Source organism: Solanum stenotomum, unplaced genomic scaffold, assembly GCF_019186545.1.
Source record: "Solanum stenotomum isolate F172 unplaced genomic scaffold, ASM1918654v1 scaffold1482, whole genome shotgun sequence".
In the NCBI taxonomy this organism is placed as follows: Eukaryota; Viridiplantae; Streptophyta; class Magnoliopsida; order Solanales; family Solanaceae; genus Solanum; species Solanum stenotomum.
The window spans coordinates 17290-39553 of record NW_026023234.1 but is presented as its reverse complement, the minus strand read 5'-3'; the positions used below and the strand labels follow the sequence as shown (position 1 = coordinate 39553).

The 22264-nt window shown below is 35.7% G+C and overlaps 1 protein-coding gene across 2 annotated transcripts; it reads right to left on the bottom strand.

Moving 5' to 3' along the window:
- Window positions 1-1783: 1783 nt before the first annotated feature.
- Window positions 1784-21562, bottom strand: LOC125850185 (phospholipase SGR2). Of its 2 annotated transcripts, XM_049530065.1 has the most exons (22): window positions 21503-21562; window positions 20481-20740; window positions 18887-18987; window positions 18411-18593; window positions 17873-18028; window positions 17481-17552; window positions 17239-17394; window positions 16801-16848; window positions 15322-15492; window positions 13041-13190; window positions 9556-9621; window positions 8921-9448; window positions 8777-8831; window positions 8542-8666; window positions 8111-8183; window positions 6805-6907; window positions 6632-6725; window positions 6484-6546; window positions 5818-5866; window positions 5532-5635; window positions 4281-4327; window positions 1784-2493 (listed from the first exon to the last, which is right to left on the bottom strand). In XM_049530065.1, exons 2-22 carry the CDS (start codon window positions 20680-20682, stop codon window positions 2256-2258), a joined length of 2784 nt encoding a protein of 927 aa, XP_049386022.1. In that variant the 5' UTR covers window positions 20683-20740; window positions 21503-21562; the 3' UTR covers window positions 1784-2255. The 2 variants fall into 2 exon arrangements, 1 of the variants encoding a protein (XP_049386022.1); XR_007444751.1 differs by lacking the exons at window positions 1784-2493; window positions 4281-4327; window positions 21503-21562 and having other exon boundaries at window positions 5818-5915; window positions 20481-20746.
- Window positions 21563-22264: the final 702 nt, after the last annotated feature.

Genomic DNA, 22264 nt, shown 5'->3' with positions numbered 1-22264 from the left:
TTTCTTTTCTTTTTTTGAACAAATTCTTTTAATGATTTTTTATCAAAAAATGTTTATCCTATATCAATTTGAGAAAAAATCTTAGTAATTCTATTTATTGTTATTTGAATGAAAATTAATCACGAGTTTACTATAATCATATATATATATATGAGACTAAGAAGAAAAATAAATTACTTGCTATTTATTTATTAGTTAAAGTAATTTTTTTTTAAAAAAAGAATATGAAATCGAACAGAAAGGTTCTTTAAAGTGACATTTTTATTAGGAATAGAATGAGTTTAAAGAGAAAAAGAAATAATATACTACTCTATTTATTAGCAACATTTTTCACCTATTAAGTAATAATAGATACATTTTTTTATCAAATTATTAGCGGTAAGAATATTTTGGATCAAATTATTGACGATAGGCCATTTTTAGACCAAACTATTAACAAAGGAAATTTTTATTCAATTTCACATAATTTTAGTATATTTTGCCCTTTTTTGTCAATTTTTTATCAAATTATATTTGATAAAACTGGCTCATACTCCTTCTGTCCACTTTTACTCAACATTACATTAAAATTAAACGCCAGATTGAAAAAAAATAAAAAAGATAATTTACTGATTAGCTCCCAATTTATCTTTATTATTAAATATAATCATTACCCAAAGCATATTTCATTAATAGAAATATGAAAAATAGATAGTATTTTCTCATGTCATTGCTCTATGAATTTCTGACGAAAAATTATGATGATGGGAAAATTAAATTAAATTAATTTCTTAATATAAAAAATCTAATCCAATTTAAATCACTATTATCACTTATAGATTTTATTTTGCATTATTTTTTTATTATTTTAGAACCGATAGTAATCCAGCTCACAAGTTCATACATAATTACGTCTATCTATGTTTATCCTTTAACGCACTATTTAGAAAATTAGAAGTAATAGAATTCATTTTTTTTAATTTAATGTTTTGTCTAATATTTTTTTAGCTCTTAAATACGAAAAGGAAAGATATAATTATTTATTCAAATAAGACAAAACCATAGCTACAAAATCAAATAAACGAAATCGAATAATATCAAGTTTAATTAGACGAAATTCTTACAAGCATTTTAAAAAATCAACCCGTACCAAACCAAAGTCAAACAACCTTATTTAGCCCCCAAGAGTGGGATGTTAGATTAGTCGAAACATGGTTATCAAATTCAAGAACATAAGATTGTCAAGCCCTTTGCCTTTCTTTTGAATCAAAGTAGATCGCAATTGTTATATTTTAATTGGTCTGGAGAAGTAATAGCTTAGTGTTTCTATAACAATAACTAGACATCGGTTGGTATTTCAACTCAAACTGGGTCATGCCTTTAAGTTGTTTTAAGTAAATTTTGTTCCTCAAGATCAATCCATAGATGGAGGGGTTAAGTATAGTATAGATTGTTGTTATTGTATACTTTTTATTTTTAATTTAAACCTAAAATGATGATGACTTCTCATATTTAAAAATAATTTAATTTTACTATAGTTATTATACCTTAATGAGATGATTTATTACTTGTCCACTTGTCGATGTTGAGGCCATTTTTCAATTACATGAAAAGTGAAAACCCTTGTTGGCATATCACTATTAGAGCATCTATCTATAGTGATAGTAATCCATCGCCTCGACTTGAGTCTCCACCACATCAATTTCCTGCCCGCTTGTGGCGGTTGGTTAGGGATCAAGCTACAAGTACGAGACGATAACGAGAAGAATGGAGGGGTGAAAATGAACTAGGAAAATGTCCAAAGAGGAAAATGACAATGAAATACATAAACTAAGTGGCATATTGTCACTTTCTAACAGCTACATATATTTACATGTTTAGTGCCAGAAATTCACATCTAAAAACAAGTATTCACACACCGGCTCAAGTCACATGAGCATATCCTTTTTCACTGTATACACTGGAGGATCGATCTTATGTTTCTCGTCTTCCTTTCAGGACGGAGATCAGTCTTACAGGAGATGGTTAAAGATCACAGATGCGGAGAAATACCTTCGTTTACATCAGATTCTGAAACAGTATAAGGTATTTCCTGACCGCGCTTCAGAAATGAGCCCAACAGCTTGAGCATTGCACAAGGAAGATGTACCTTCAACACACTCCTCGTTTGAGCTCTGGTATAAAAAGATCTTGTGCTTTTACTGATTAGTGTTGAAGTGACATAACTCCAGAATTGGTGTTTTTCTGCACCTCTAGTCAAAAGAGATCAGCATGATTCACCACTTCAAAGTTCTCCGGGCTTTGTGAGAAAAACTTTTCACAGTTACTTTGTCCGCAAATGTTAATGGGAATTCTTCATCAGCCTCCTCTCTTTGATCACGCCAGTTCTCTGTGTCTCTATCATCCTTTGAACTTCCTTCCACAGGTTCACTACACGAGTAGGAATCCTCTGGTATATCCCGATACAAGTGTTTCAGCATAAAAAGAGCTGTATCGTTATCTCTCCAGTAATTCCTGCAAAATGTTAAATCCTTTTAAAGAATTGAATACACCATAGAACAAATGGAAAATCTTGATCAAACGCTGCCTTAGAGATGAGATCCACGAAGCAATATAGTACTATGGGTTGGCAAGCATTTTTGACCTGCCATGTCTCACAAACAAAACTATCTGCAACGGATTACAAAATGAGCCATAGGCAATCTGGATTCGCATCCCAGCAGATACGAAATAACCATAGATGATCTCTTACTATTCTTCAAACCCTAGGTAGATAGGTTACCCAATACCTATATTGGTAGTAGGTAGCAAGTACAAAATAGATTAGTCGAGATGTGCATAAATTGGTCAAGACACCACAGTTAACCAAAAAAGTTGGAGTAAAAACTACACCATACCGCTTAAAATAAAAGCGCTAATTGTAAGGTCAAGACAGAATTCAGACTTCTTAAAAGCTCTTCACATATATACAGAAGACTGCAACAAATTGACATTTAAATATATGAGACTATTGACAACTCTAAATTCGATGGAGTTGTCTACGGATGTCGAAAGGCTGGCAAAGATGCAAGTATACCAGGCTTATTCAAAAGAAATGTTGGTTATGACTCAAGAAGCTCCAATAATCAGCTTGAAATAGGGAATTCGAAGTTGAAATGATGAGTATTTCAAGTGAAATAGTAGTGTTCACTATGGCAACCAAACATTATGGCAACTTGCAAATATTCTTTTTAAAAAAATTGAACTTCAAATACTCGTTTTTCAATCTCAACCAAACATTGTCCAAACAAGGAAAACCAATTTGAACTTGCTTTTCTCCAAAAGATTGAAAGTACACGAAGGTTTTTTTTTGGTTAGCTGCATCAGGAAAAGTAATTCTGGCATAATATTCAGCATAATTAATAAGACATTTGTTTTGCAACACAACTTAAATTACAAATGTTATTTCTGTGTAAATAACACAACATTTTGTATCCCTACATTATTACTAAATCTCTGAACTAGTTCTTGAACTAAACAACAACTCATTCTCTTGACTTTCAATGTAATGCATTATCTAGTTCAAGAATAGTAGGTAACTAGGATGACAAGGAAGAAAGAACTTCTAGGATAAATTGACCAAACTTTTTGCTCCACCGATTTTTTGATTGACAAGAATGGTACTTAAACATGCATTTCTTGCCAACATCAAAATCGTCCTGGACAAATTTTGCTTCCAGAAAGTTCAATTGACACAACCAGAAAGCAGGGGAATTCATATTTTTTAAAGCTTTAATTAATGAGTCTAGTGGGGTTCTCTATTGCATAAAAACTATATTGAGTTACAGAAAAGTCGACTACGACAAGGAAAGATTTGACAGAGTTCCCTAACAAGAGGAGACTTGTAGAGAGAAGTAGTGGAAATTCCAAGAAAGGCGCATTAAGAAGTGGAGTAAGTTGACACGGGTTGAACTACCATAACCACATAACCATTAAGCACTTCTGTCTCTGAATTACTTAATTCAAACTCCTCCACAATTCCTGTCACTTTGCATATCATACAAGTCTTACAACTACAACAACATACACAGCGAATCTCACAAGTGGGGTATGGGGAGGAGATCCTACCCCTACCGAAGTCTTTGCAGTATGAAAAGACACTATGAACACAGAGAAGATTTTTGTCATTGAAACACTTCATATCTCACCATTTTCTTCATTTGCACATGAGAGATTTTTGGGTAAACATGCCTGTCAATCATTATTTAGGGGAGACATGCAACTGACATAATGAACCCTCTTATGTTGATAAGGATACTTACGTGTGTGCTCCAAGGGTTGAAATGTATGCATGCCGAAATGTTTTATCCTGCAAAAAGAAAGAACAAAAGGCCATTGCGACTGGTGAGTTAAAATATATACACTCATTCACGGACACTGTCAGCTGCCAGGTGTTAAAAAGGAACACATAGTAAGAACCTAATGATATATATACACACACACGAAATCATGTGGATTTCAAAAAGGAAAAAAACCTTTGATTCAGTTTGCTGGACATTAGAACTTAAGTTCACAATATGCACAGACAGTAAAGCACAAAATCTGATTAGTAGACGGTGGAATGCCTCATGCTCGTAAGCTTTTAAGACTTGATTCCTTACTGTAATCGTAATTTATAAAGTTTCTAAAATTATGGAAAAGCTTCTTTTGATGATCTTTATCTAATGATTAGTATGAGAACAAGAGTCGTACTTCCATTTTTGTGTGTAACATAAAAGTTAAGAATTCAGTTTTCCCGACACATGCTGAAAGAAGATGGTGGAATTCTTCTGTCATAAATTCTATGCCTTCAAGTCAACCACGAGTGCTATTAATCTTGACCAAAACCTTCCTCCGCTGGGGTCCTGGAGAACAGGTGAAATTCTATTTTCGGTGAGAAGTGATTGTAGGGGAAACCCTCCTTACTCTCCAATCTTGCCCATTACCGACAGGGATTAAATCGACGGAAATGATCAGCATTAATCATAAGAGATTTTACATGCTTTTTTATAGCTGGAAAATTCACTTTTCCACCTTGTTTTTGTCATCAATGGTGAAAATGTATAGACCCATTTGAACTGATCTCCTGATTATTTTTTTTGGAAAAGTCTATGGAGAAGAAAGGTGAAATTTTTTTGAACAAAAGGAAGAGAAAAAACATAATTTAAGCTTTTCACGTGCTCAAATATTAGTGTAAAACAAACAATATGCCATGTCAACACAAGGTGTACTCAAGACACACCTCTGTAAAGTGAGGTGTCGAAATGGTCACTAAGAAAGTTGAGGTGTCTAACTGGCAGTTCGTGCCAAGTTTAAGGGGGCTATCTATGTATTGAATAACACCAATTTGCATACTGAACAATCACCCACATAAATATGAACATCTACAGCTACAGGAAAACAATGAAAGGGTAGAAAGAGCAAGAAGAATAGCCATGTAACACAGAATATTAAGCCTTCAATTGCAGTAGAAACTGGAAAGATATAACGTAAATAGAACAACTGTTTGAAGGTCTACTGGCGAATGAACGTACTTGTAAAACATGATCTACTCGACCATCTTCACTTCCAGTTAATCTCTCCATCATAATTGAGCCATATGACCTCTCTTCTATCTCCTGAGACTCTTGGGAACCCTCTGCAAGAAAGTGACATAATTACCTAGACAGATAGAAAGGTAAATGGTGTTTGTTGGGTGAGGGGAAAGGCTCCAGCTTGATTTAGAGATGATAGCTTCTGTCACAGAGAAAAGGGAAGAGAAACTTTTATAATCTAAACTGGAAGAAAGCACTCGAAAAAAGAAATGGTTTCTTTTATTACCATCTTCGCCATCCTTGTCTCTTGATTGACAAAGAGTAATCACCTTTACCTAATCACAAAGTGTCATTAATATCCATAACTCATTGGCATCACGATACCTAATTTAAAACCATAAAATAATCACACAAATAAAGGCTAAGCACTAAAACAAGCAAGTCTACCCATCTTCTGTAAATTAATCCAGGATTGAAGTTTCAAACTAGTAGAAAAAATGCATGTCATAAAAAATAGTTAGATGAAGAAGACATGTTTCCAGTATGAGAAGTAAAGGAGAATATCAGGTTATAGAAGCATAACCCAAGTCATTCAATTCATGGTTTCAACAATAAGCTGATATAAACCGAAACAAATAATTATTTTCCATGTCAAGTTATCTGTTCAACAGGGATCTCTACTTCTACGAGCTGTGCTTTATAATGTTAAAAGATCATGCACAGATCTATACTTTAAACAGCTGTTCTCTTATTTTGTTAAGGTCAATTAAAATTCAATCAGCAAGTTTTATTTGTAATAAGCTGATTATTTAATTCTCCATTTGTCAACCTTAGCAAGATTACAGCATATAGAACTTCCTAATGAGTGATATCGAATCTTATCATCTCAATTACAAACATACCACACTTTTGTGCATGTAATGTCACATCAACAAATGGGGAGAAAACACACCTTTACAGTATTTATATTGTTCACAAAAGCATGTGAGCGCAAAGACACTTCTTCTTTAAATTCCTGCACCAAGTAGTATCAGGATGCACATTAATACAGATGGTGGAAGGAACCTAGCACATTAATTACCTAACTATGGAGACCTTACCTGAAAACCAACATGCAGCCGTTTCCCACCTCTGTGGTAGGGTATAATGACAGGGCGTTTGTTGAGATATTCTTTACAGACGAGTGGTTCTATTCTGAAATAGGAAACGAGCATGCATGAGCTTGTATAACAAAAAAGATGACAAAAATTAGCAACAATAACAACAATGAAACCTGTATGCCACTGGATCAAAAGGATGGAATATGTTGAACATTTGTCGACAAGCTGGCATCTCTTCAACTATATTATCCTCTTCCCAGTAGTCTTTCCTCTTGCCTGTCATACCAGGATAAAACAGAAATAAGAAATGATAACTAACTGAAACAGATGCACCACCATCTTTTTAATATAAAGAAGAGAAGAACTGCCATATTTCAACACCCACGAGTTGCCTAGAACCAACAAAAAAAATGAACTAACCCCTTATAAACATCAAAAGGCACCAGTCACCGCCAACATACAGAGTTTATAGCATCCACAGGATTCTTGGAACTTGCAGAACTAAAGGCAACATAATGCACCAGAAGGATTTGACAAACATTTTTTTACTGCTACTGAAGTTAAAAAGAAAATCTTTCGGCTGAGTGATATATAAAGATTAGGTTTATACGGCAGATTTGGTAAGTAGTAAAGTAATCAGCTTACAGAAACTCACAGAGGACACACACTCAACCAAGCTACTGGCAATGGAAAATGATCTGGAAAGTTAAGGTGTCCTTCAAGGTGGCCTGTTTTACTTGGCTAAATAGCAAACAGGCCGGTCTCACTCAGGATACCCGTATGAAGAGGGGCCTTCAGCTGTGCTCCAGATGCTTTTTTGTGAATGTGAAGCAGAGATAATAAATCATCTCTTTTTACACTGTAAGGAGAAGGTGAAACTTTGGCAGATTTTCATCAATATAAGGGGCATCAATTGGTCTATGCCAGGAAACATGAGGAAGCTTTGGCATGTTGGAATAGGGACGGATATCAGTCAGGGCACAGGGAGAGATAGAAGATAGCCCCAGCTTGCATTTGGTGGACTATTTGGCTGAGAAGGAATCAGAGATGTTTTGAGAACAAGAGTTGCTCTATGGATAAGACGAAGCTGAATTGTTTGGCTCTTTTCTATTTCTGGTGTAAACATGAATACCCTTGTGAAGATGAGGATATCCCTAGTATTTTAGACTACTTATGAGTTCATAGGAGTACAGCAACACTTTTGTATTTCTGATTGTAGGTATTACTGGAATACTTCCTGAGTATTCCTTTGTTTTTCATACAATTTACCTTTTTTCAAAAAGTTTACTAATTAGATCTATGGAAACAAACACTAAATGTCTATTCAAGCAAACAGACAACAGTTTTACAGGCTTATGGTAATATTTTCAAGAGATTTGTCACAAAAGTACAAAGTATACCCCCTGCCTCCACAAGATTCAGAGGACAAATAAGCAATGAAATCAGCATGTGTTTAAATATAGACAGTAGAAGAATTACCGATCCCAATACGAACATTGCGGAGGGAAAGAAAAACACCAAGAGGGGATCCAACAGCAAAAAATGTATCAACCTTTTTAATGAAAGAACCAAAGAATGAAACAGCCAAAGTTAGAAGATGTCTTGGAGTACCCAACAAATGGAGAATAATCACAAGAACGAAAGGTCAAATTATCAAAAGCCAGTTAATGCATTCCAAGAAAATTGTTAATCATACCATACTTAAAAAGGATATTGAGTATTGCTAGTCTTGTACTAAAGAAATGATGAAAGCATAATACAAGCATTTAGAGAGATGAAGATTTCGATAAGCTCAATAACTTTCTTCTAGGAGTTTCTAAAGAACATTGAAAGTCCTGCTCCAACATCAAACCAAGACTTGCCCAAACACACCCAGAAAATAGTTGCATCTTACAAAGGAGAAGTATCACCTTAAATTTCAACTTTGTGTATCTTAATTGTGGGGTAAAACTCTTTGCTGAATCACTTTCCTCAGGAATAGATTGATTTCTTGTAGCTGTGTTTGTTCCTCCATTTTCTGCTTCCGTTACACATCCTATCCCAAAGGAAATTTATAAGGACCATTTACTTTGATACACAATAGAAATGCTAAGTTAGGGGAAATTAAAAACTAATCTCCATAAATGGTTATTTGTCTAGCTGTACCTTTCTTTACACACTCGGTGTCTAATTCTTGGATTTTTGCTCTCAGCATGTCAATCTGGAGCAGTCTCATTGATGGAGAAAATTCAGTAGACAGAAAGTATTTTTAATAATGAAAAATGCATGCAAAATATGACATATCACTACCTCTTTCCTCAGGGAATTGATTGTTTTGTCTTTTTCACATTCAGATACTCCCTCATCAATCTTTTGATTAAACTCAACAATTCCATCATCCACATTCTCGGCATCATTTATAGTGTCCCTCTCATCAATAGGAGTTTCATGAGAATTTTCATTTGCTGAGGAATCATTAGGTTGCCTGATATCATCGGTTGCAACGGGTTCGTCTGAGTCTGATGAAGCAGGAGGGCCCACAGGATGACAAAAATCTTCAGTATGATCTTCCACAGACTCTGACAAACTTGGTTCTACATTCATTTTGTCTTTATCTGACAGATTACTCTTATTTCCCTCCCTAATAGAAGTTTCATCATCTGAACTTAAGGCAGAGTTTTGGTCTAAAGATAGGTTGCTCTGATCCTGCTGAGACAATTCATTCTCATTTTGTTCTTTGTACATCCACTCCATGGGAAAAGGGGAGGACAGTGTTGTTTGGTGGCATAGGATATCATATGACAAAACGCTCCCAAGGGAATGACCATACAAAGAAACCTGAGAATTTTACAAAATTTTAGTATGTATCTTTACTCTGAACTGTATACATCAAGTTCTTATAGAAATAAGAAGGAAACTTTGCATATTCAGTTAAATCTTTATACCTTCCCACTATAACCGGGATTCCTCTTAAGAAACTTTAAGTATAACATATTCAACTGGTTGGAGACCTGAATATGGAATAAACAATTAGCTCTAAACAGTAATAATTTAAAGGTGGGCAATTGATAGACCATAATGAAGTGCCAATGCATATCATATGAAGTAAAGACAAATTAATGGATGAATTTGCTAAAATGAATAAACAGAATGACCTTGAAGAAGTGTGACAACAACTATTATGCCTCAACCCATAGGAAGTTGTGGTCAAGCTACATGAACTCTCAACTCCATTTCCAATACTCAATAGTTTGGATTTCATTAATACTGTAGGTTTTCTATAGTTTCTACTGACATACAAATCTCTGAACTAAATAGATATCCTAGCAAATGTTGAACCTAAGTTTACCATATTATCATGACTAAGTTTTAATTCCAGCACAAATTTTGGTGTAAAGAGGAAGGGATAGAAGAAGCTGCACAAATTTTGGATTTTATAGGCACTTTGTAATCTATTAGCCTTATTGTTTTTTCTCTTGTTGGAAACCAATTTTTGGAGGTCTCCAGCATATCCTTAATGCCGAGGAATACAACATTATCTTTATCAAAAAAAAAAAAGTTTTAATTCCAGCTAGTAGGCATTGCCTATATGGATATTTAGCTTCCATTGTGTTCTATTTTCAGCTGAATGTTTATGGATTGCAAGAGATTGTAGGTCTTCTTAGACTGTGACTTCAATGTAAGTTTAGGTCTACCTCGTCCCTATGTTACACCTTCAATCATCATGGTTGAAAACTCATAGATCGGTGCGATTGGAGGTATTCATACATATTAAAACCAATTATTAATGACACGCCTAAATCAGGGGTAAATGAACAGAAAACGAAATAATTCAGAAAACATAATAAAATGCCCTTCAAATCAAGTGGAGCAAATCTTTTGCAGAAAGTCATGCAGTTCACCTGAACATACCTTAAGTCACACAGGAAGGTTAATAGAGTCATTTCTAATTGTGTCAGTATCCTTACCCTTTGGTCATTCTTATTTGGTAAAATTGGTTGAATCATTTGTAATGCCTTTAGTTTTGCTCCACTAGATGTCATTGTTGCTTTGATAAGCAGAATCTTCGACCACTGAAGTTATAGTAGAGTACCATGATTTTTTTCACACATAAATTTCTATTCCAGCATACATTCTATCCTGCATGCCTAGACCCCATTCAGTTCACATAGAAGCAACATTATTTCTGTAACTCTTGCAGAAGAAGGGGAGAATAGTAGTGACAAGATGTTTTTTGTGCAATGAGACTGGGGAGACGAACAACTATCTTTTTTTACATTGCAAGTTTACTTCACAATTGTGAAACCTGTTCCTCAGTCTCACAAAGACTTGAGTGGATAATGCCTGAGCATACTGCTGACTTGATGAGCTGCTGGATGAAAAGAGGGGGTAGCAAGAGTCCGGAAAAATGGTAGAGGATAATTCCTTCAAGTATATGGTGGACAATATGGAAAGAAAGAAATGGGAGATGTTTTGAAGACAAGATCAAGTCCATACATGATGTGAAATGGAACTGTTTAGTGTTTTCATTCTCTTGGTGCAAAGGAAATTTTATAGAGGAAGTAGATGAGCTGGTAGATTTCTTAGGTGCTCTGTAAAGCTTAGAGTCTAACCTTACTACCTTGTAATTTTTTTGGAGGCGGCCAGCATTCCTTAATGGCTAATGCTGAAGAATACAACAGTACTAATTATCAAAAGAAAAAACATTATTTGTGTAACTCAAAATTTCTCAAACTACGTAACTCTTATGATTTGTAGTTATTCATTAAATACTTTAGAATAGGATCAGTTATACTTTTTTTTAAGTGATTACATGTGTCTGATTTCATTCTAAGAAGGAACTATTTCTTTGCAATATATAATAGAGTCGGCACTAGTTATGTGGTATATGAGGATTTCATCATGAAAAGAAATACAAATGCTATTTTTTTTAGTTGCCAGTTTCATAAATAAAACAAAAAACAAAAAATATGCTACTGAGCATATCTTTTCCATCTCAGGATTTAGGAAAATTAGACATGCATAACACATTCAAAGACAACAGGGATCCCTAGAATCACAATTCATCACAGTTACAAGCTGATAAGATTACACAGTTATATTTCTAAAATTAGGTTATGCAAACCAGGAGACAATGCCATGACTTGGAAGTGGAAGAAATGCTAGAGCTTTCGGACAATATTCAAAATATTCAGATACATCAGCTGGAGAGAAAGACAGGTTGATATGGGAAAATAGAGGTAAAGAAAGCTGCAGTCAATGAGTGGCATAAAGAAATGGTTAATAGAAGCAATATCATTGAAGATAGACCTTTTGAAATTGATATTGAGAACAAAATCTCCAACCTAGGTATGTTGTAGCTGGCAGGCAGCTCAAGGAGCATGCTTAACACAAGAAGTTCTAAGGAGGAGAGGTATAGTTTTTGCAGTAGGTGCTTCATGTTTAAAGAAGACGGTGAAGATATAGACCATTTATTTGTGCATTGTATAGTAGCAAGGAGCTTGTTGAATTTGTTGAACAGTACCTTTGGTACAAGCTGGGTAATGCCTAGGAGCTCGAAGGAAGTTTTTGTTATTTGGAATGGATTAAGAGTAAGGAAATCCACTAGGGACAATTGGAAGATGATATATTCGTGTATTTTATGGAGCATATGGAAGGAGCGAAACCAGAGATACTTTGAAGGTATTTCAACTCCCATATAAATACTTAAATCTAGATGTTTACTAAACCTTTTTGCTTGGAGTAATTTTTCTGATCTTTTGGATTTTGTTAGTTCCAGGAGCATTTATAAGGAGATTTGCTCTGTAGGAGTTACATTATGTTTTTTCAATTACATCCCCTGGATAGTTGATTAATGAAATCCTACTTTACTTGATCTCCCCCCCCCAAAAAAAAAACAAAAAAAAAAATACCGGTTTTGACATATGGGAATCTTTTTTTTTTTATATAAAAAAAAAATCAACAACCAAAAATCTAATGAGAAAGGTAACCGCGTAGGGTGCTTGGCCAGATAGCCATACACCTTTTACAGAGAATACAAATTTTCACTTAGTTACCAATTTGTGCTCCATATAGCTATAAAAACAATTATGTGAATTACGACCCCTCATTCTCCAGAGTCAAAAGAGTTTGGGCAACGGAAGTAAAAGGTTTGTAAGAACATTCTTTTATCAGTAGAAATAAATTTTATTAAATAACAGATAGTACCAAGCTGGTACTGCAGCAATACAGAAATTAACTGGACATGGATTCCTCAAAGCTGAGGGAATCCAAGAAATCCAGCAACACATCAGTTCCAAAATTAAAAGTGCAACTTGAACATTTGAATAGAAGAAACCAGGCAGCAAATCAAACACAACAGCTAAGCAACATCAGGAAGAAGAAAGGATAGTGAGGAAAACTTGAACTGGAGAAAGCATATTAGAAGTACCGAGTCAATAATAGTCTGGCAGTAAATGGGGCTCATGTAATACAGTACATCATGCACTGTTGCACTCAACAGTACGCGCAATCCCCGTACACCATCTAAAGTACATCGTTCAACTGCAGCCTCACCACTAAGCTTTAAGCCCTTCCTCCACTGGTGGTACCCACAGTTGAAACATAAGAAAAAATAGCGTTAATTTACAAGAACAAATCAACAGGAATCAGATCAAGGGACAGACCTATGAAGAAGAAAACCCCAGAATATCACATGACAGGAATGCAAAAGATAAAACACTTGAACATGCTGAGGGACAAAGGGGAAAAAGACGTGACTTTTAAGTAACAAGATAATGCTTTAATCGAAAGGCTATAACAGCAAATTTTAGAGTTGCAGTAACACGATAACTGGAAATAGTTCCATCGAGCACCACTAAGCACAAACAATGTAAATTCAAATACAGACAGCAGTGATTATACCTACTTGGTGCTCTCACTTTGGCCTATTCTATCTTTTGCATCTTACGATCTCGAGGAGGACCCCTAAGCAGAGGGTGGATCACCTGTGGTCTCGGATTGCTAGACCTAAATCACATGTCCAATAGATGATTTTACTTACTAATTTTAGATGCTTCTAGTGTTCATCATTATTATCAACATTTTCTACAAACCCATCTGTTGCAATTACAGTTATAAATGACACTCTGATCAAGTAAGCATACATTTACTACAGAAGGACAGGATTCTCTGTTTCAGTGTAAAGATTTTGGTAAAACTTGATAATCTCTCCTTTGATCTCTGATGGTTCATCTAAGGTAGTCCCATTAATAACAAACTTATCAACGGTATTACACCTTTGTAACAGTTTGTGGTTCTATGAAAAAATTTGGTGTTTCTCTCCCGTTCTTTAAGCCACAAAGCCCTTGATCTTTGTCTCCAGGCCACTTCCTCCTTTTTTCGCATTTTCCTCAAACACCACTGTCAGGGCAGCCCTTAAGTAAGCCTCATCGTCTGTCAGTAATCTATGGTCTTGAATCTCTTCTAACTTAGTCAATTGACTAAGTATACTTTGTTTCTGCATTTCCATATTGCCCCGTATAGTTTTGCTCCAATCCTTAAGTTTCCCCTTCAGAGCCTTCAACTTGAAAGCTAAAAATGAAATCTGGCCTGCCTTCACATATGCTAGAGTCCCACCACACTTTTGACTCTATCTTTTGAAGGTTTCTGTCTGGAGCCACCAATTTTCAAATTTGAACTAATAATCTGACCTCTCCCAATTGTCACATTCAAGAACTAAAGGACAGTGGTCAGAAGTATCTCTCTGTAGAACTGACTGCTTGATGTTCCTAATGGAAACTTCCCACTCTTTCTGAAATCAAAAATCTATCAAGTTTTGCGGCAATATAATGGCCTTTATCCATGTATACTTGCAACCTGCCAATGGAATATCCTCCAGGCTCCGGCACCATCTCCTCTATGAATTCAGAAAAATCAACCATGGCTTTGTTGAATTTAGTACAGTTCTTCACAAATGGAAATCTAACTGTGTTGAAGTTCCCGGCAATCACCCAAGGCTCATTAAAAAGGCTTCCGACTGCCCCCAGTTCCAGCCACACCTCTTCCCTCTCCATCCTGACATCTGGATAAAAGCCAACAAAAATCCAGAGTTTTGCCTAACAATTTGCAGGTGATACAGTAAGAACCTGCCTCACATATCCCTCCCTCCCATATTCTGCTATCCCATAGCAATATAATTCCCCCTCTGGTACCACTGGCCTCCAATTATGCATACTTCACCCACCTATTTGCCCATAATTCTTTGATAATATCCCTAATGTCACCTTTCAACTTTGATTCTTGGAAGCAATAGACATCCGCTTTCCAATTGTTCACCATATTTCTTGGATTAGTAAGGCCCCTCACATTCCATGTTACAATATTAACCTTCATTGACTTGATTAATCCATGTATCATTAATATTTGCTTTCTTATTCAATCTTTTATCCCACATAACTTATACAAGTATTATTAATGAGGAAACACAAAGGATCACCAAATGTTGCATTAATTAATGCTGATTGTTATGTGGAAAATAAATCTCTTCCAATCCTAAAGAAATATTGTATAAACCAATGTTGAGATTTCTTTAATTTTTTTTGGAGGATTACCAATGTTGAGTTTTATGTGGAGATTATATCTCCTAAAACCTCAACCAAAAGACCCCTAATGCATTCATAACAATGTATACCACATTAAGAAATGTAAAAGATCAACTATGAAAGCAATACCTGGCATGGGATGAACAGGACTCTCTGAGTGCCACGTTGGTATGAGGTTAAGTGTCGTTCAGCGAGGATTGACGTGATATGGCGGAAGTCACTAACATCATCCACAAGATTTGATTTTTCCAACCTTTGACCAATCCCGTGAACCATGAACACCAGATGTCGAACAGGGACCTATACACAGCAGTATCAAGTTACACAGGCTGCACTACAAAGTTATCATAGAAGTTAAAAGGAGACCTTTCTACAAATGAATGTAAAAAGTGGAAAAGATGAGTCTTGTATACAAAACAAGTTTATGCATTTTTTTAAGGAAACATTAGTAATCCCAACTAACTTTTTTTTGATGACTAGGCAAACCAGTAGCCGCTACCCTTTGGGTGCACACAGGGTAAAAGCCCCCACTCCAATGCAATAGCTTGCAAACCACATAGGAGAGGTAAACCGCACTAGGCAAGCCCAGTGCGACGAGCTCGATCCAGAAGGCAAACCCCTTGCTTTCGCTGGCAACGGGTTTCGAACTTGAGACCTCCAAGAGGGAAGTCCCAAGCCCAAACCACTGGGCCACCCCGAAGGGTTAATCTCAACTAACTTGATCAGCAAAGGAAAACAAAGATACGGAAAAATTGATTAAACAGGTAATTACTGAACTCTAAAGAACATGGATAGAGACATATCATGCGGATAGAACCACCTCAATGAGTTGGACAAGAGTAGTTCGTCAAGTAAGGATTATTAATCCTTTCTAGAAATTGATTTTATGCGGTCTTATACATATGCGAGGAAGGTAATCAAAAAGGAAGGAAAATGGGCTGTTCTCTCATTTATCACTCAGGAGTTGTGTGAGATGACAGTTTTAAATGAGAGAAAGAAGTGTGAAATCCTCTTCTCAAATCTGACTTTTCCTCCCATCGTTGCTTTTCATTATGTTACTTCAAAAGTAGCTGCTTTAGCTTCAACCACTCGAATTTTCGATCAACCTTTTTACTTTCTGTGCACATATACTACCATCAGTGTCGAAAGATAATTTGAATATGTGCACATAGATGGAGAGATAGGAAAAGGACAAAGCATGAGGTCGTATAAAGAGGTTGAACTAGCTAAATAAATCAGAAACCTTTACGGCTAAAATAGAAAGGAGTATTTCAATCCACTGAGTGAAACGAGAAGTTAAAATAAGATATTAGCTTGATCTTGCAAAGAAAGTGACGGGTCATATTTTAGTTTTGAGGGAATAAAACTTCCCAACTAAAAGAATCTTATGAATTTCCAATATACCAAGTACCAGTAACATAGTACTTCTGATGCCTATCATAGCTACTTTTTTTTCTTTCTTTTTTTTGGAACAGGCAACTTAATGATGATTTCATTTTTTAAGGCCCAGACAAAATAAGTATCCCCATACTCATATACCATTTGATTGATAAGTGATAGAAGTAGAACACATACACTCACATAGTAAACAAGAAGCACTTGGCCTACCTGTGAGCAGTAATCATCCATTTCTTCCTCCTTTTGTTGACGTACTTCGTCCTAAAAGAAACAGATACAGGAGTTCAATTTCAGCAAGGAGGAACAAGAGAAAACAGATTAAATCCCCAATATCAAGCCCCTTAATGGACCAAAAGCCAATCTCCACTCTTAATCATCTTTATAGCAGAAGGCATATAAACAACTTCCTTATCGCGAAGAAATGGACCTTGGGCTAACTCAACCCCAAAAGCTATCCCATGAGGGGAGAATTGCCAATCCAAGACTATAGAAGGAGACCATATGAGGTCTCCCCCTCTATGTCCACTCAAAGAAAGAGGACGCTATGAAGATGAGCACAAACCAGTAAAAAGGAAACCAACACTAGTAACTTCATATCAGAACGAAGAGAACAGACAGAAGTATTAAATTTGATAGTAAGAAAATGAGTGCCTGTGTTGGTTTCGGGGACTGAGGAAGAGCATATCCACGCCTTAGCTTAACACCATTCCCCCCAAATCCTATAGCACCTGAGAAACCAGAGGCATCAGCATTAAGCCAGGCTTCCCAAGTATCATCTTCTCCAGTGAAAATAGCATGAAGTCCCTGCATTGTTGCAAGCAAGTACATCACTAGCAGTACAACTGAAAAAGCATATAAACAAAAGCTCCATAAATTCAGCAATCTAATACCGGGATGAAGCCCTGCATATCAACTCGAGCTGCATAGAGCCCTGACGGCTGAAAGGTTCTTCTATGCCAAACCTGTGGCAGCCATCCAAGACTTATCACTATTACTGAGGGAAAATTTTGAATTATCCATAAAAAGATGAGGAGCATAAAACATTAAATGAAAAAAGAAATGTTCAATTGGATCAGTGAACAAACGGCTAACAAGGTAAAATTTTCAAATGCATTTTATTTTTTGACAGTAAGTAGTGGGAGTCCAGCATCTGCCACATGCTGTCACACATTCCTTGGCAGAACATGTAGAAAAAAGATGATAACACCAATTACATAAAAATCTTTGCAGTCAACATCAGATGATATAAACCAAAAGTGCCACTCTTAGTGATGCCAAATACCTTACTGCGATATGCAAACTCCAACTGCTCAGCAACATCTTCACGTAGTGGAAGCCAATCCAAACCCCCTTTACGAGCAAACCAGTGACCTCTTAAGACACGACGATTTTCTCCATTCCAGTAAACAGGAAAACAGTGTCTCTTCACCAAATCTACCTGCAGAGTGATGACAGTCATTATTCAGGAATTTATTTTCTGACGGTGTGATTACCCCCTTCCAATTAATCTCGTATGCAGAGGTTGAAACCAGATTCGCAAACCAGATAAGATTCCTAGGCAAGAACCACATAGTCCATGCTACATCATGCATAATTTACAGATATCACATGTTCTACCCTAAGATCTTTGCCATCGGCGAACATCTTTATAAATTTTGTCTTAACCCTCTCCTCTTAGTAGGTTTATATTCTGTGTAATAGGTTCTTTTTTGGTTTCACGAGTCATTATGACAGTACAAAAGGCAAGTACTCTTCCTTGATGGACTAACAGGCAGTAAAAAATATTCATCCAAAAAGAGAGTGAAATGGACAGAGGATACCTCATAGAGGCCACCCTTAACAGGGACCCCAACTCTTTCTTCTTCAACTAAATCTTCATGTGCTTGAGAGCTCTCCGGAGAAGATATTTCTGATGCAGAATTGAACCTATTTGGTGCCCCCTTTGGACCCTCACTGCACTCCCCATACTCTTCCCACCAAGAAGAAAGCAACTCATCCTCTCTCTGCATAGGGCAAACCAATTAATACCGCAGATATCGACAAACAATATTGCAGATTGTAATATCCAAACAAGTTATACCATGATATTCTTTTTGTTTCCATTCTTTCGGACAGTACATGATGACCATTTTTATACAAAAGCTTGAACTTTGCATAATCAAGCAGAAATGAAGCAAATATGGGGCAATAGCTCTTTATCACGTACTAGCAAATGTTATACTGACTGGGCCATAGATTAATTATTTACAGATGAGAAGTAATCCAAATAAACAGAACTCTGGTCAGAAAACATTACCTGCAAGAAAGAAGCCTCAATTGCAAGAGAATCTCTCAAGCCAAATCTAAAGTAATCACCCTTTCCCACTACTTCTGTTTTGGGGACTGCTGCAGCAGGCTCTGTGCAAAAGTGAAATCCACAAAGGACAACCTAGATTTATACACGAATATGACAGCTCATGCTCACAGCAATTGATAAATCTATAATATTTGGACTCTCGAGTTTAAAGAAGATCAGCAACTTATCGGAGAATTCTGACTCATGAATACACTTTAAACCAGAAAGTACAACCTGACTCATCAAGAGTAAAGTTTCTGATGGTATGATGAACTCCTTTGAAGATCACTAAATCTAGGCAAATTGAACTTACTGTTATAGCTGGCTTTTAGAATCTACAATGTTGTTACTCAGAAAACTTATGTATAATTTTTAGTCCAGACATTTTATGTTTTTAAGCTGCAGTAGTCGGGTTCAAAAGGAATGCAACATTTTGGAGGACAACAATCCCTCAGAACCATATAATGAACAGCGTAAGGATAAACAGCAGAATAAACTAGCAAGTTGCTTTTCCAATTGATTGTTCCCAAGGTAGAATCTCAAAGAGGAAAGATATCCATGAGTCAAATACGTGGCTGTACTCCTTTGAGCCAATACATTAACGACTTTCTATTTCAATTCAATTTTTCCTACTGAACTATGCTTCAATCCAAAACTTGGTGGTGGCAATATGAATCTTCAACATCCATTCAGCTTTATTCGAGCTTAATTTGTTTTAATAATCCGTCTTTTAAGGTAATTTAGGGTCTGTTGGTTCTCTAAAACTAGGGATTTTTAAAATCTCACAGGATACACTGACATACAAGTCTCTCACCAATCTAAAAAGTCTCCTAACAACATCAGAAAGAATGTAAGTGCAACAACACAAGTACACAACTAAACCATAATCAAGACTAGTTGGTATTCCATTGTATTCTGTTCCCACTTCTTCTTTTTTTGTGACAAGGTTTTTATCAATAAAGTACCAAGAAGTTACTGAAGAAGTCCATCATAAGATTACAAGCTATAGCCAAAAAGTGACAACCCCAGAAACTCAAAAAACTCAAAATTTTGAGATATAACCACATCCTAATCCTACACTAAAAGTTAAGTTCTGTAAGCATCAACGTCTAACAAGATAAATATGAAGCATTTGGTATTCAAAGGATCTCTTATTCCTCTCTAACCAAAAAGTCCACATGATGCATAAAGGAATGGTTTTCAAATTTGTTTCAAGCTTCTGCTCACTCTCTGATTCTGCCTTAACTTCCCCCGGAAAAAAAACAGTCCACATGATGTATAAAGGAATGGTTTTCAAATTTGTTTCAAGCTTCTGGTCACTCTCTGATTCTGCCTTATCTTCCCCCGAAAAAAAAAAAACATGTCCACATCGTACATCTGCTACAAGCACTTCAACATACAGAGAAACAAAAAGCAACATGTCACAACACATGACATGTGGAGTTCACATTTCAAATTCAATCAAAACAAAGAACTCAAACAACTTTTAGAGAAGTTTGCAAATATGAATGCCAACACGGGACCTAAAACATTTACAGCTATGAGTAGAACATACGGTTTACTGCCAAAGGCATCTTGCAGAAATACCAACGAACATCACCACCATCTGACGGACTTCTAGTCTGAGCAAGGTACTTTTGCCTCCCCTCTAAGTGTTCAATCTCATCTGCTAACCTCCTAATATTTGATGGTGTGTTCTTCAACATGTCCGGAGAGGTTTCATCAATCTCACCTTTCGACCCAGAAACAGATGCCATTTCCTCCTCCTCCTGAACCTCAACCTCACAAAAGTCCAAACACCTCTCTACCAGTCAACTAGACCTTCACAAGAAAAACAGGCATGCAGCATCAGCATCCACAAAATACAACCTCAGAAATCTCAGTCAAGTGAGTATCAACTTGAAAAAATTATAAGTTTTGTCCAACTGAAAATCTTGAATATGCAACAAAATCTAACTTTTTTCTATATGAATTCATCAAAAACATGTGCAACTAATTTGAGGCCATGAATTAAATAATGCCTTTCAACAGATGCCATTACTCCTCCTCAACCTCCCAAAAGTGAAAAGTCCAAACACAGTCAACTAATACCTACAAAATAAAAACAGGTATGCAGCATCAGCATCAACAAAATACAATCTCAGAAATCTCAGTCAAGTGGGTATCAACTCAAAAAAATAAGTATAAACTTTTCCCAGCTGAAAATCATGAGTTTTTCTTAGTTTCTTTGAAATTTTCTTTAAGAATTCATCAAAGAAATGCTCAACTAATTCAAATCATGCCCATCAACAGATGCCATTACCTCCTCCTCCTCCCCAACCTCAACCTCACAAAAGTGAAAAGTCCAAACACAGTCAACTAATACCTACAAAATAAAAACAGCATAACCATAAGCAAAATACAATCTTAGAAATCTCAGTCAAGTGGGTATAAACTCAAGAAAAATATAAACGTTTCCCAGCTGAAAATCATGAGCTTTTCTTAGTTTCTTGAAATTTTCTATACGAATTCATCAAACAAATGTTCAACTTATTCAAGGGCATGAATTAAATCATGCCCATTGACATATCCCATTACCTCCTCCTCCTCCTCCTCAACCTCACAAAAGTGAAAAGTCCAAACACAGTCAACTAATACCTGCAAAACACAAACAGCATAACCATAAGCAAAATACAATGTTAGAAATCTCAATCAAGCGGGTATAAACTCAAAATAAATATAAACTTTTCCCAGCTGAAAATCTTAAATTTTTTCTTAGTTTCTTGGAATTTTCTATACGAATTCATCAAAACAAATGCTCAACTCAATTAAAGGCATGAATTAAACCATACCCATCAACAAAAAATATGTTTTTTAGATATTAAAAACTTGGAAAATGGAAATGGGTATTGTTGAATTGAAGATTAACATATAGTCTTGGTAACAAAATTCACCTGAAAATCAAGAATTAAAGGGTTTTCTGGATTCTCAGAGAGGATTTTGTACTATTTTTCCGTGTTAATTTTAGATTTGGAATCTAACGACGAAATTGAATCGTGTTGAAGGAGGATATTGAATTGTATAGAAAAAAAAATGAAAGAAAAAGAAACAACGAGAAGAATATATAAGTTTTTAAGGAATATGCTGTTAAACTCATGAAAAAAATTGAAAAAGGGAAATTAATGGTTTAACTTAATCAAATCTCATTTGATGGGGACAAGTTATCAACGATAATTGATTTTGGACTAAGCTATTTCGTAATTTTATTTTTGTTAAATATGATATACACTTATTTTAAAATTAATTTCAAAATTAGTAATTCTTATCCTTCGTATTAATTTCAAAATTAGCTATTTCGTG

What these genes read in the sequence shown, in the direction of transcription:
- LOC125850185 (XM_049530065.1), bottom strand. Translation starts at nt 20,682, where the DNA reads ATGGCATCTGTTTCTGGGTCGAAAGGTGAGATTGATGAAACCTCTCCG. An exon ending in CAATGTTCGTATTGGGATCG is followed by an intron (nt 6,908 to 8,110) that starts GTAATTCTTCTA and finishes CTGGTATGACAG; the next exon opens with GCAAGAGGAAAGACTACTGG. An exon ending in AGACAAGGATGGCGAAGATG is followed by an intron (nt 5,636 to 5,817) that starts GTAATAAAAGAA and finishes ACTTTCTTGCAG; the next exon opens with AGGGTTCCCAAGAGTCTCAG.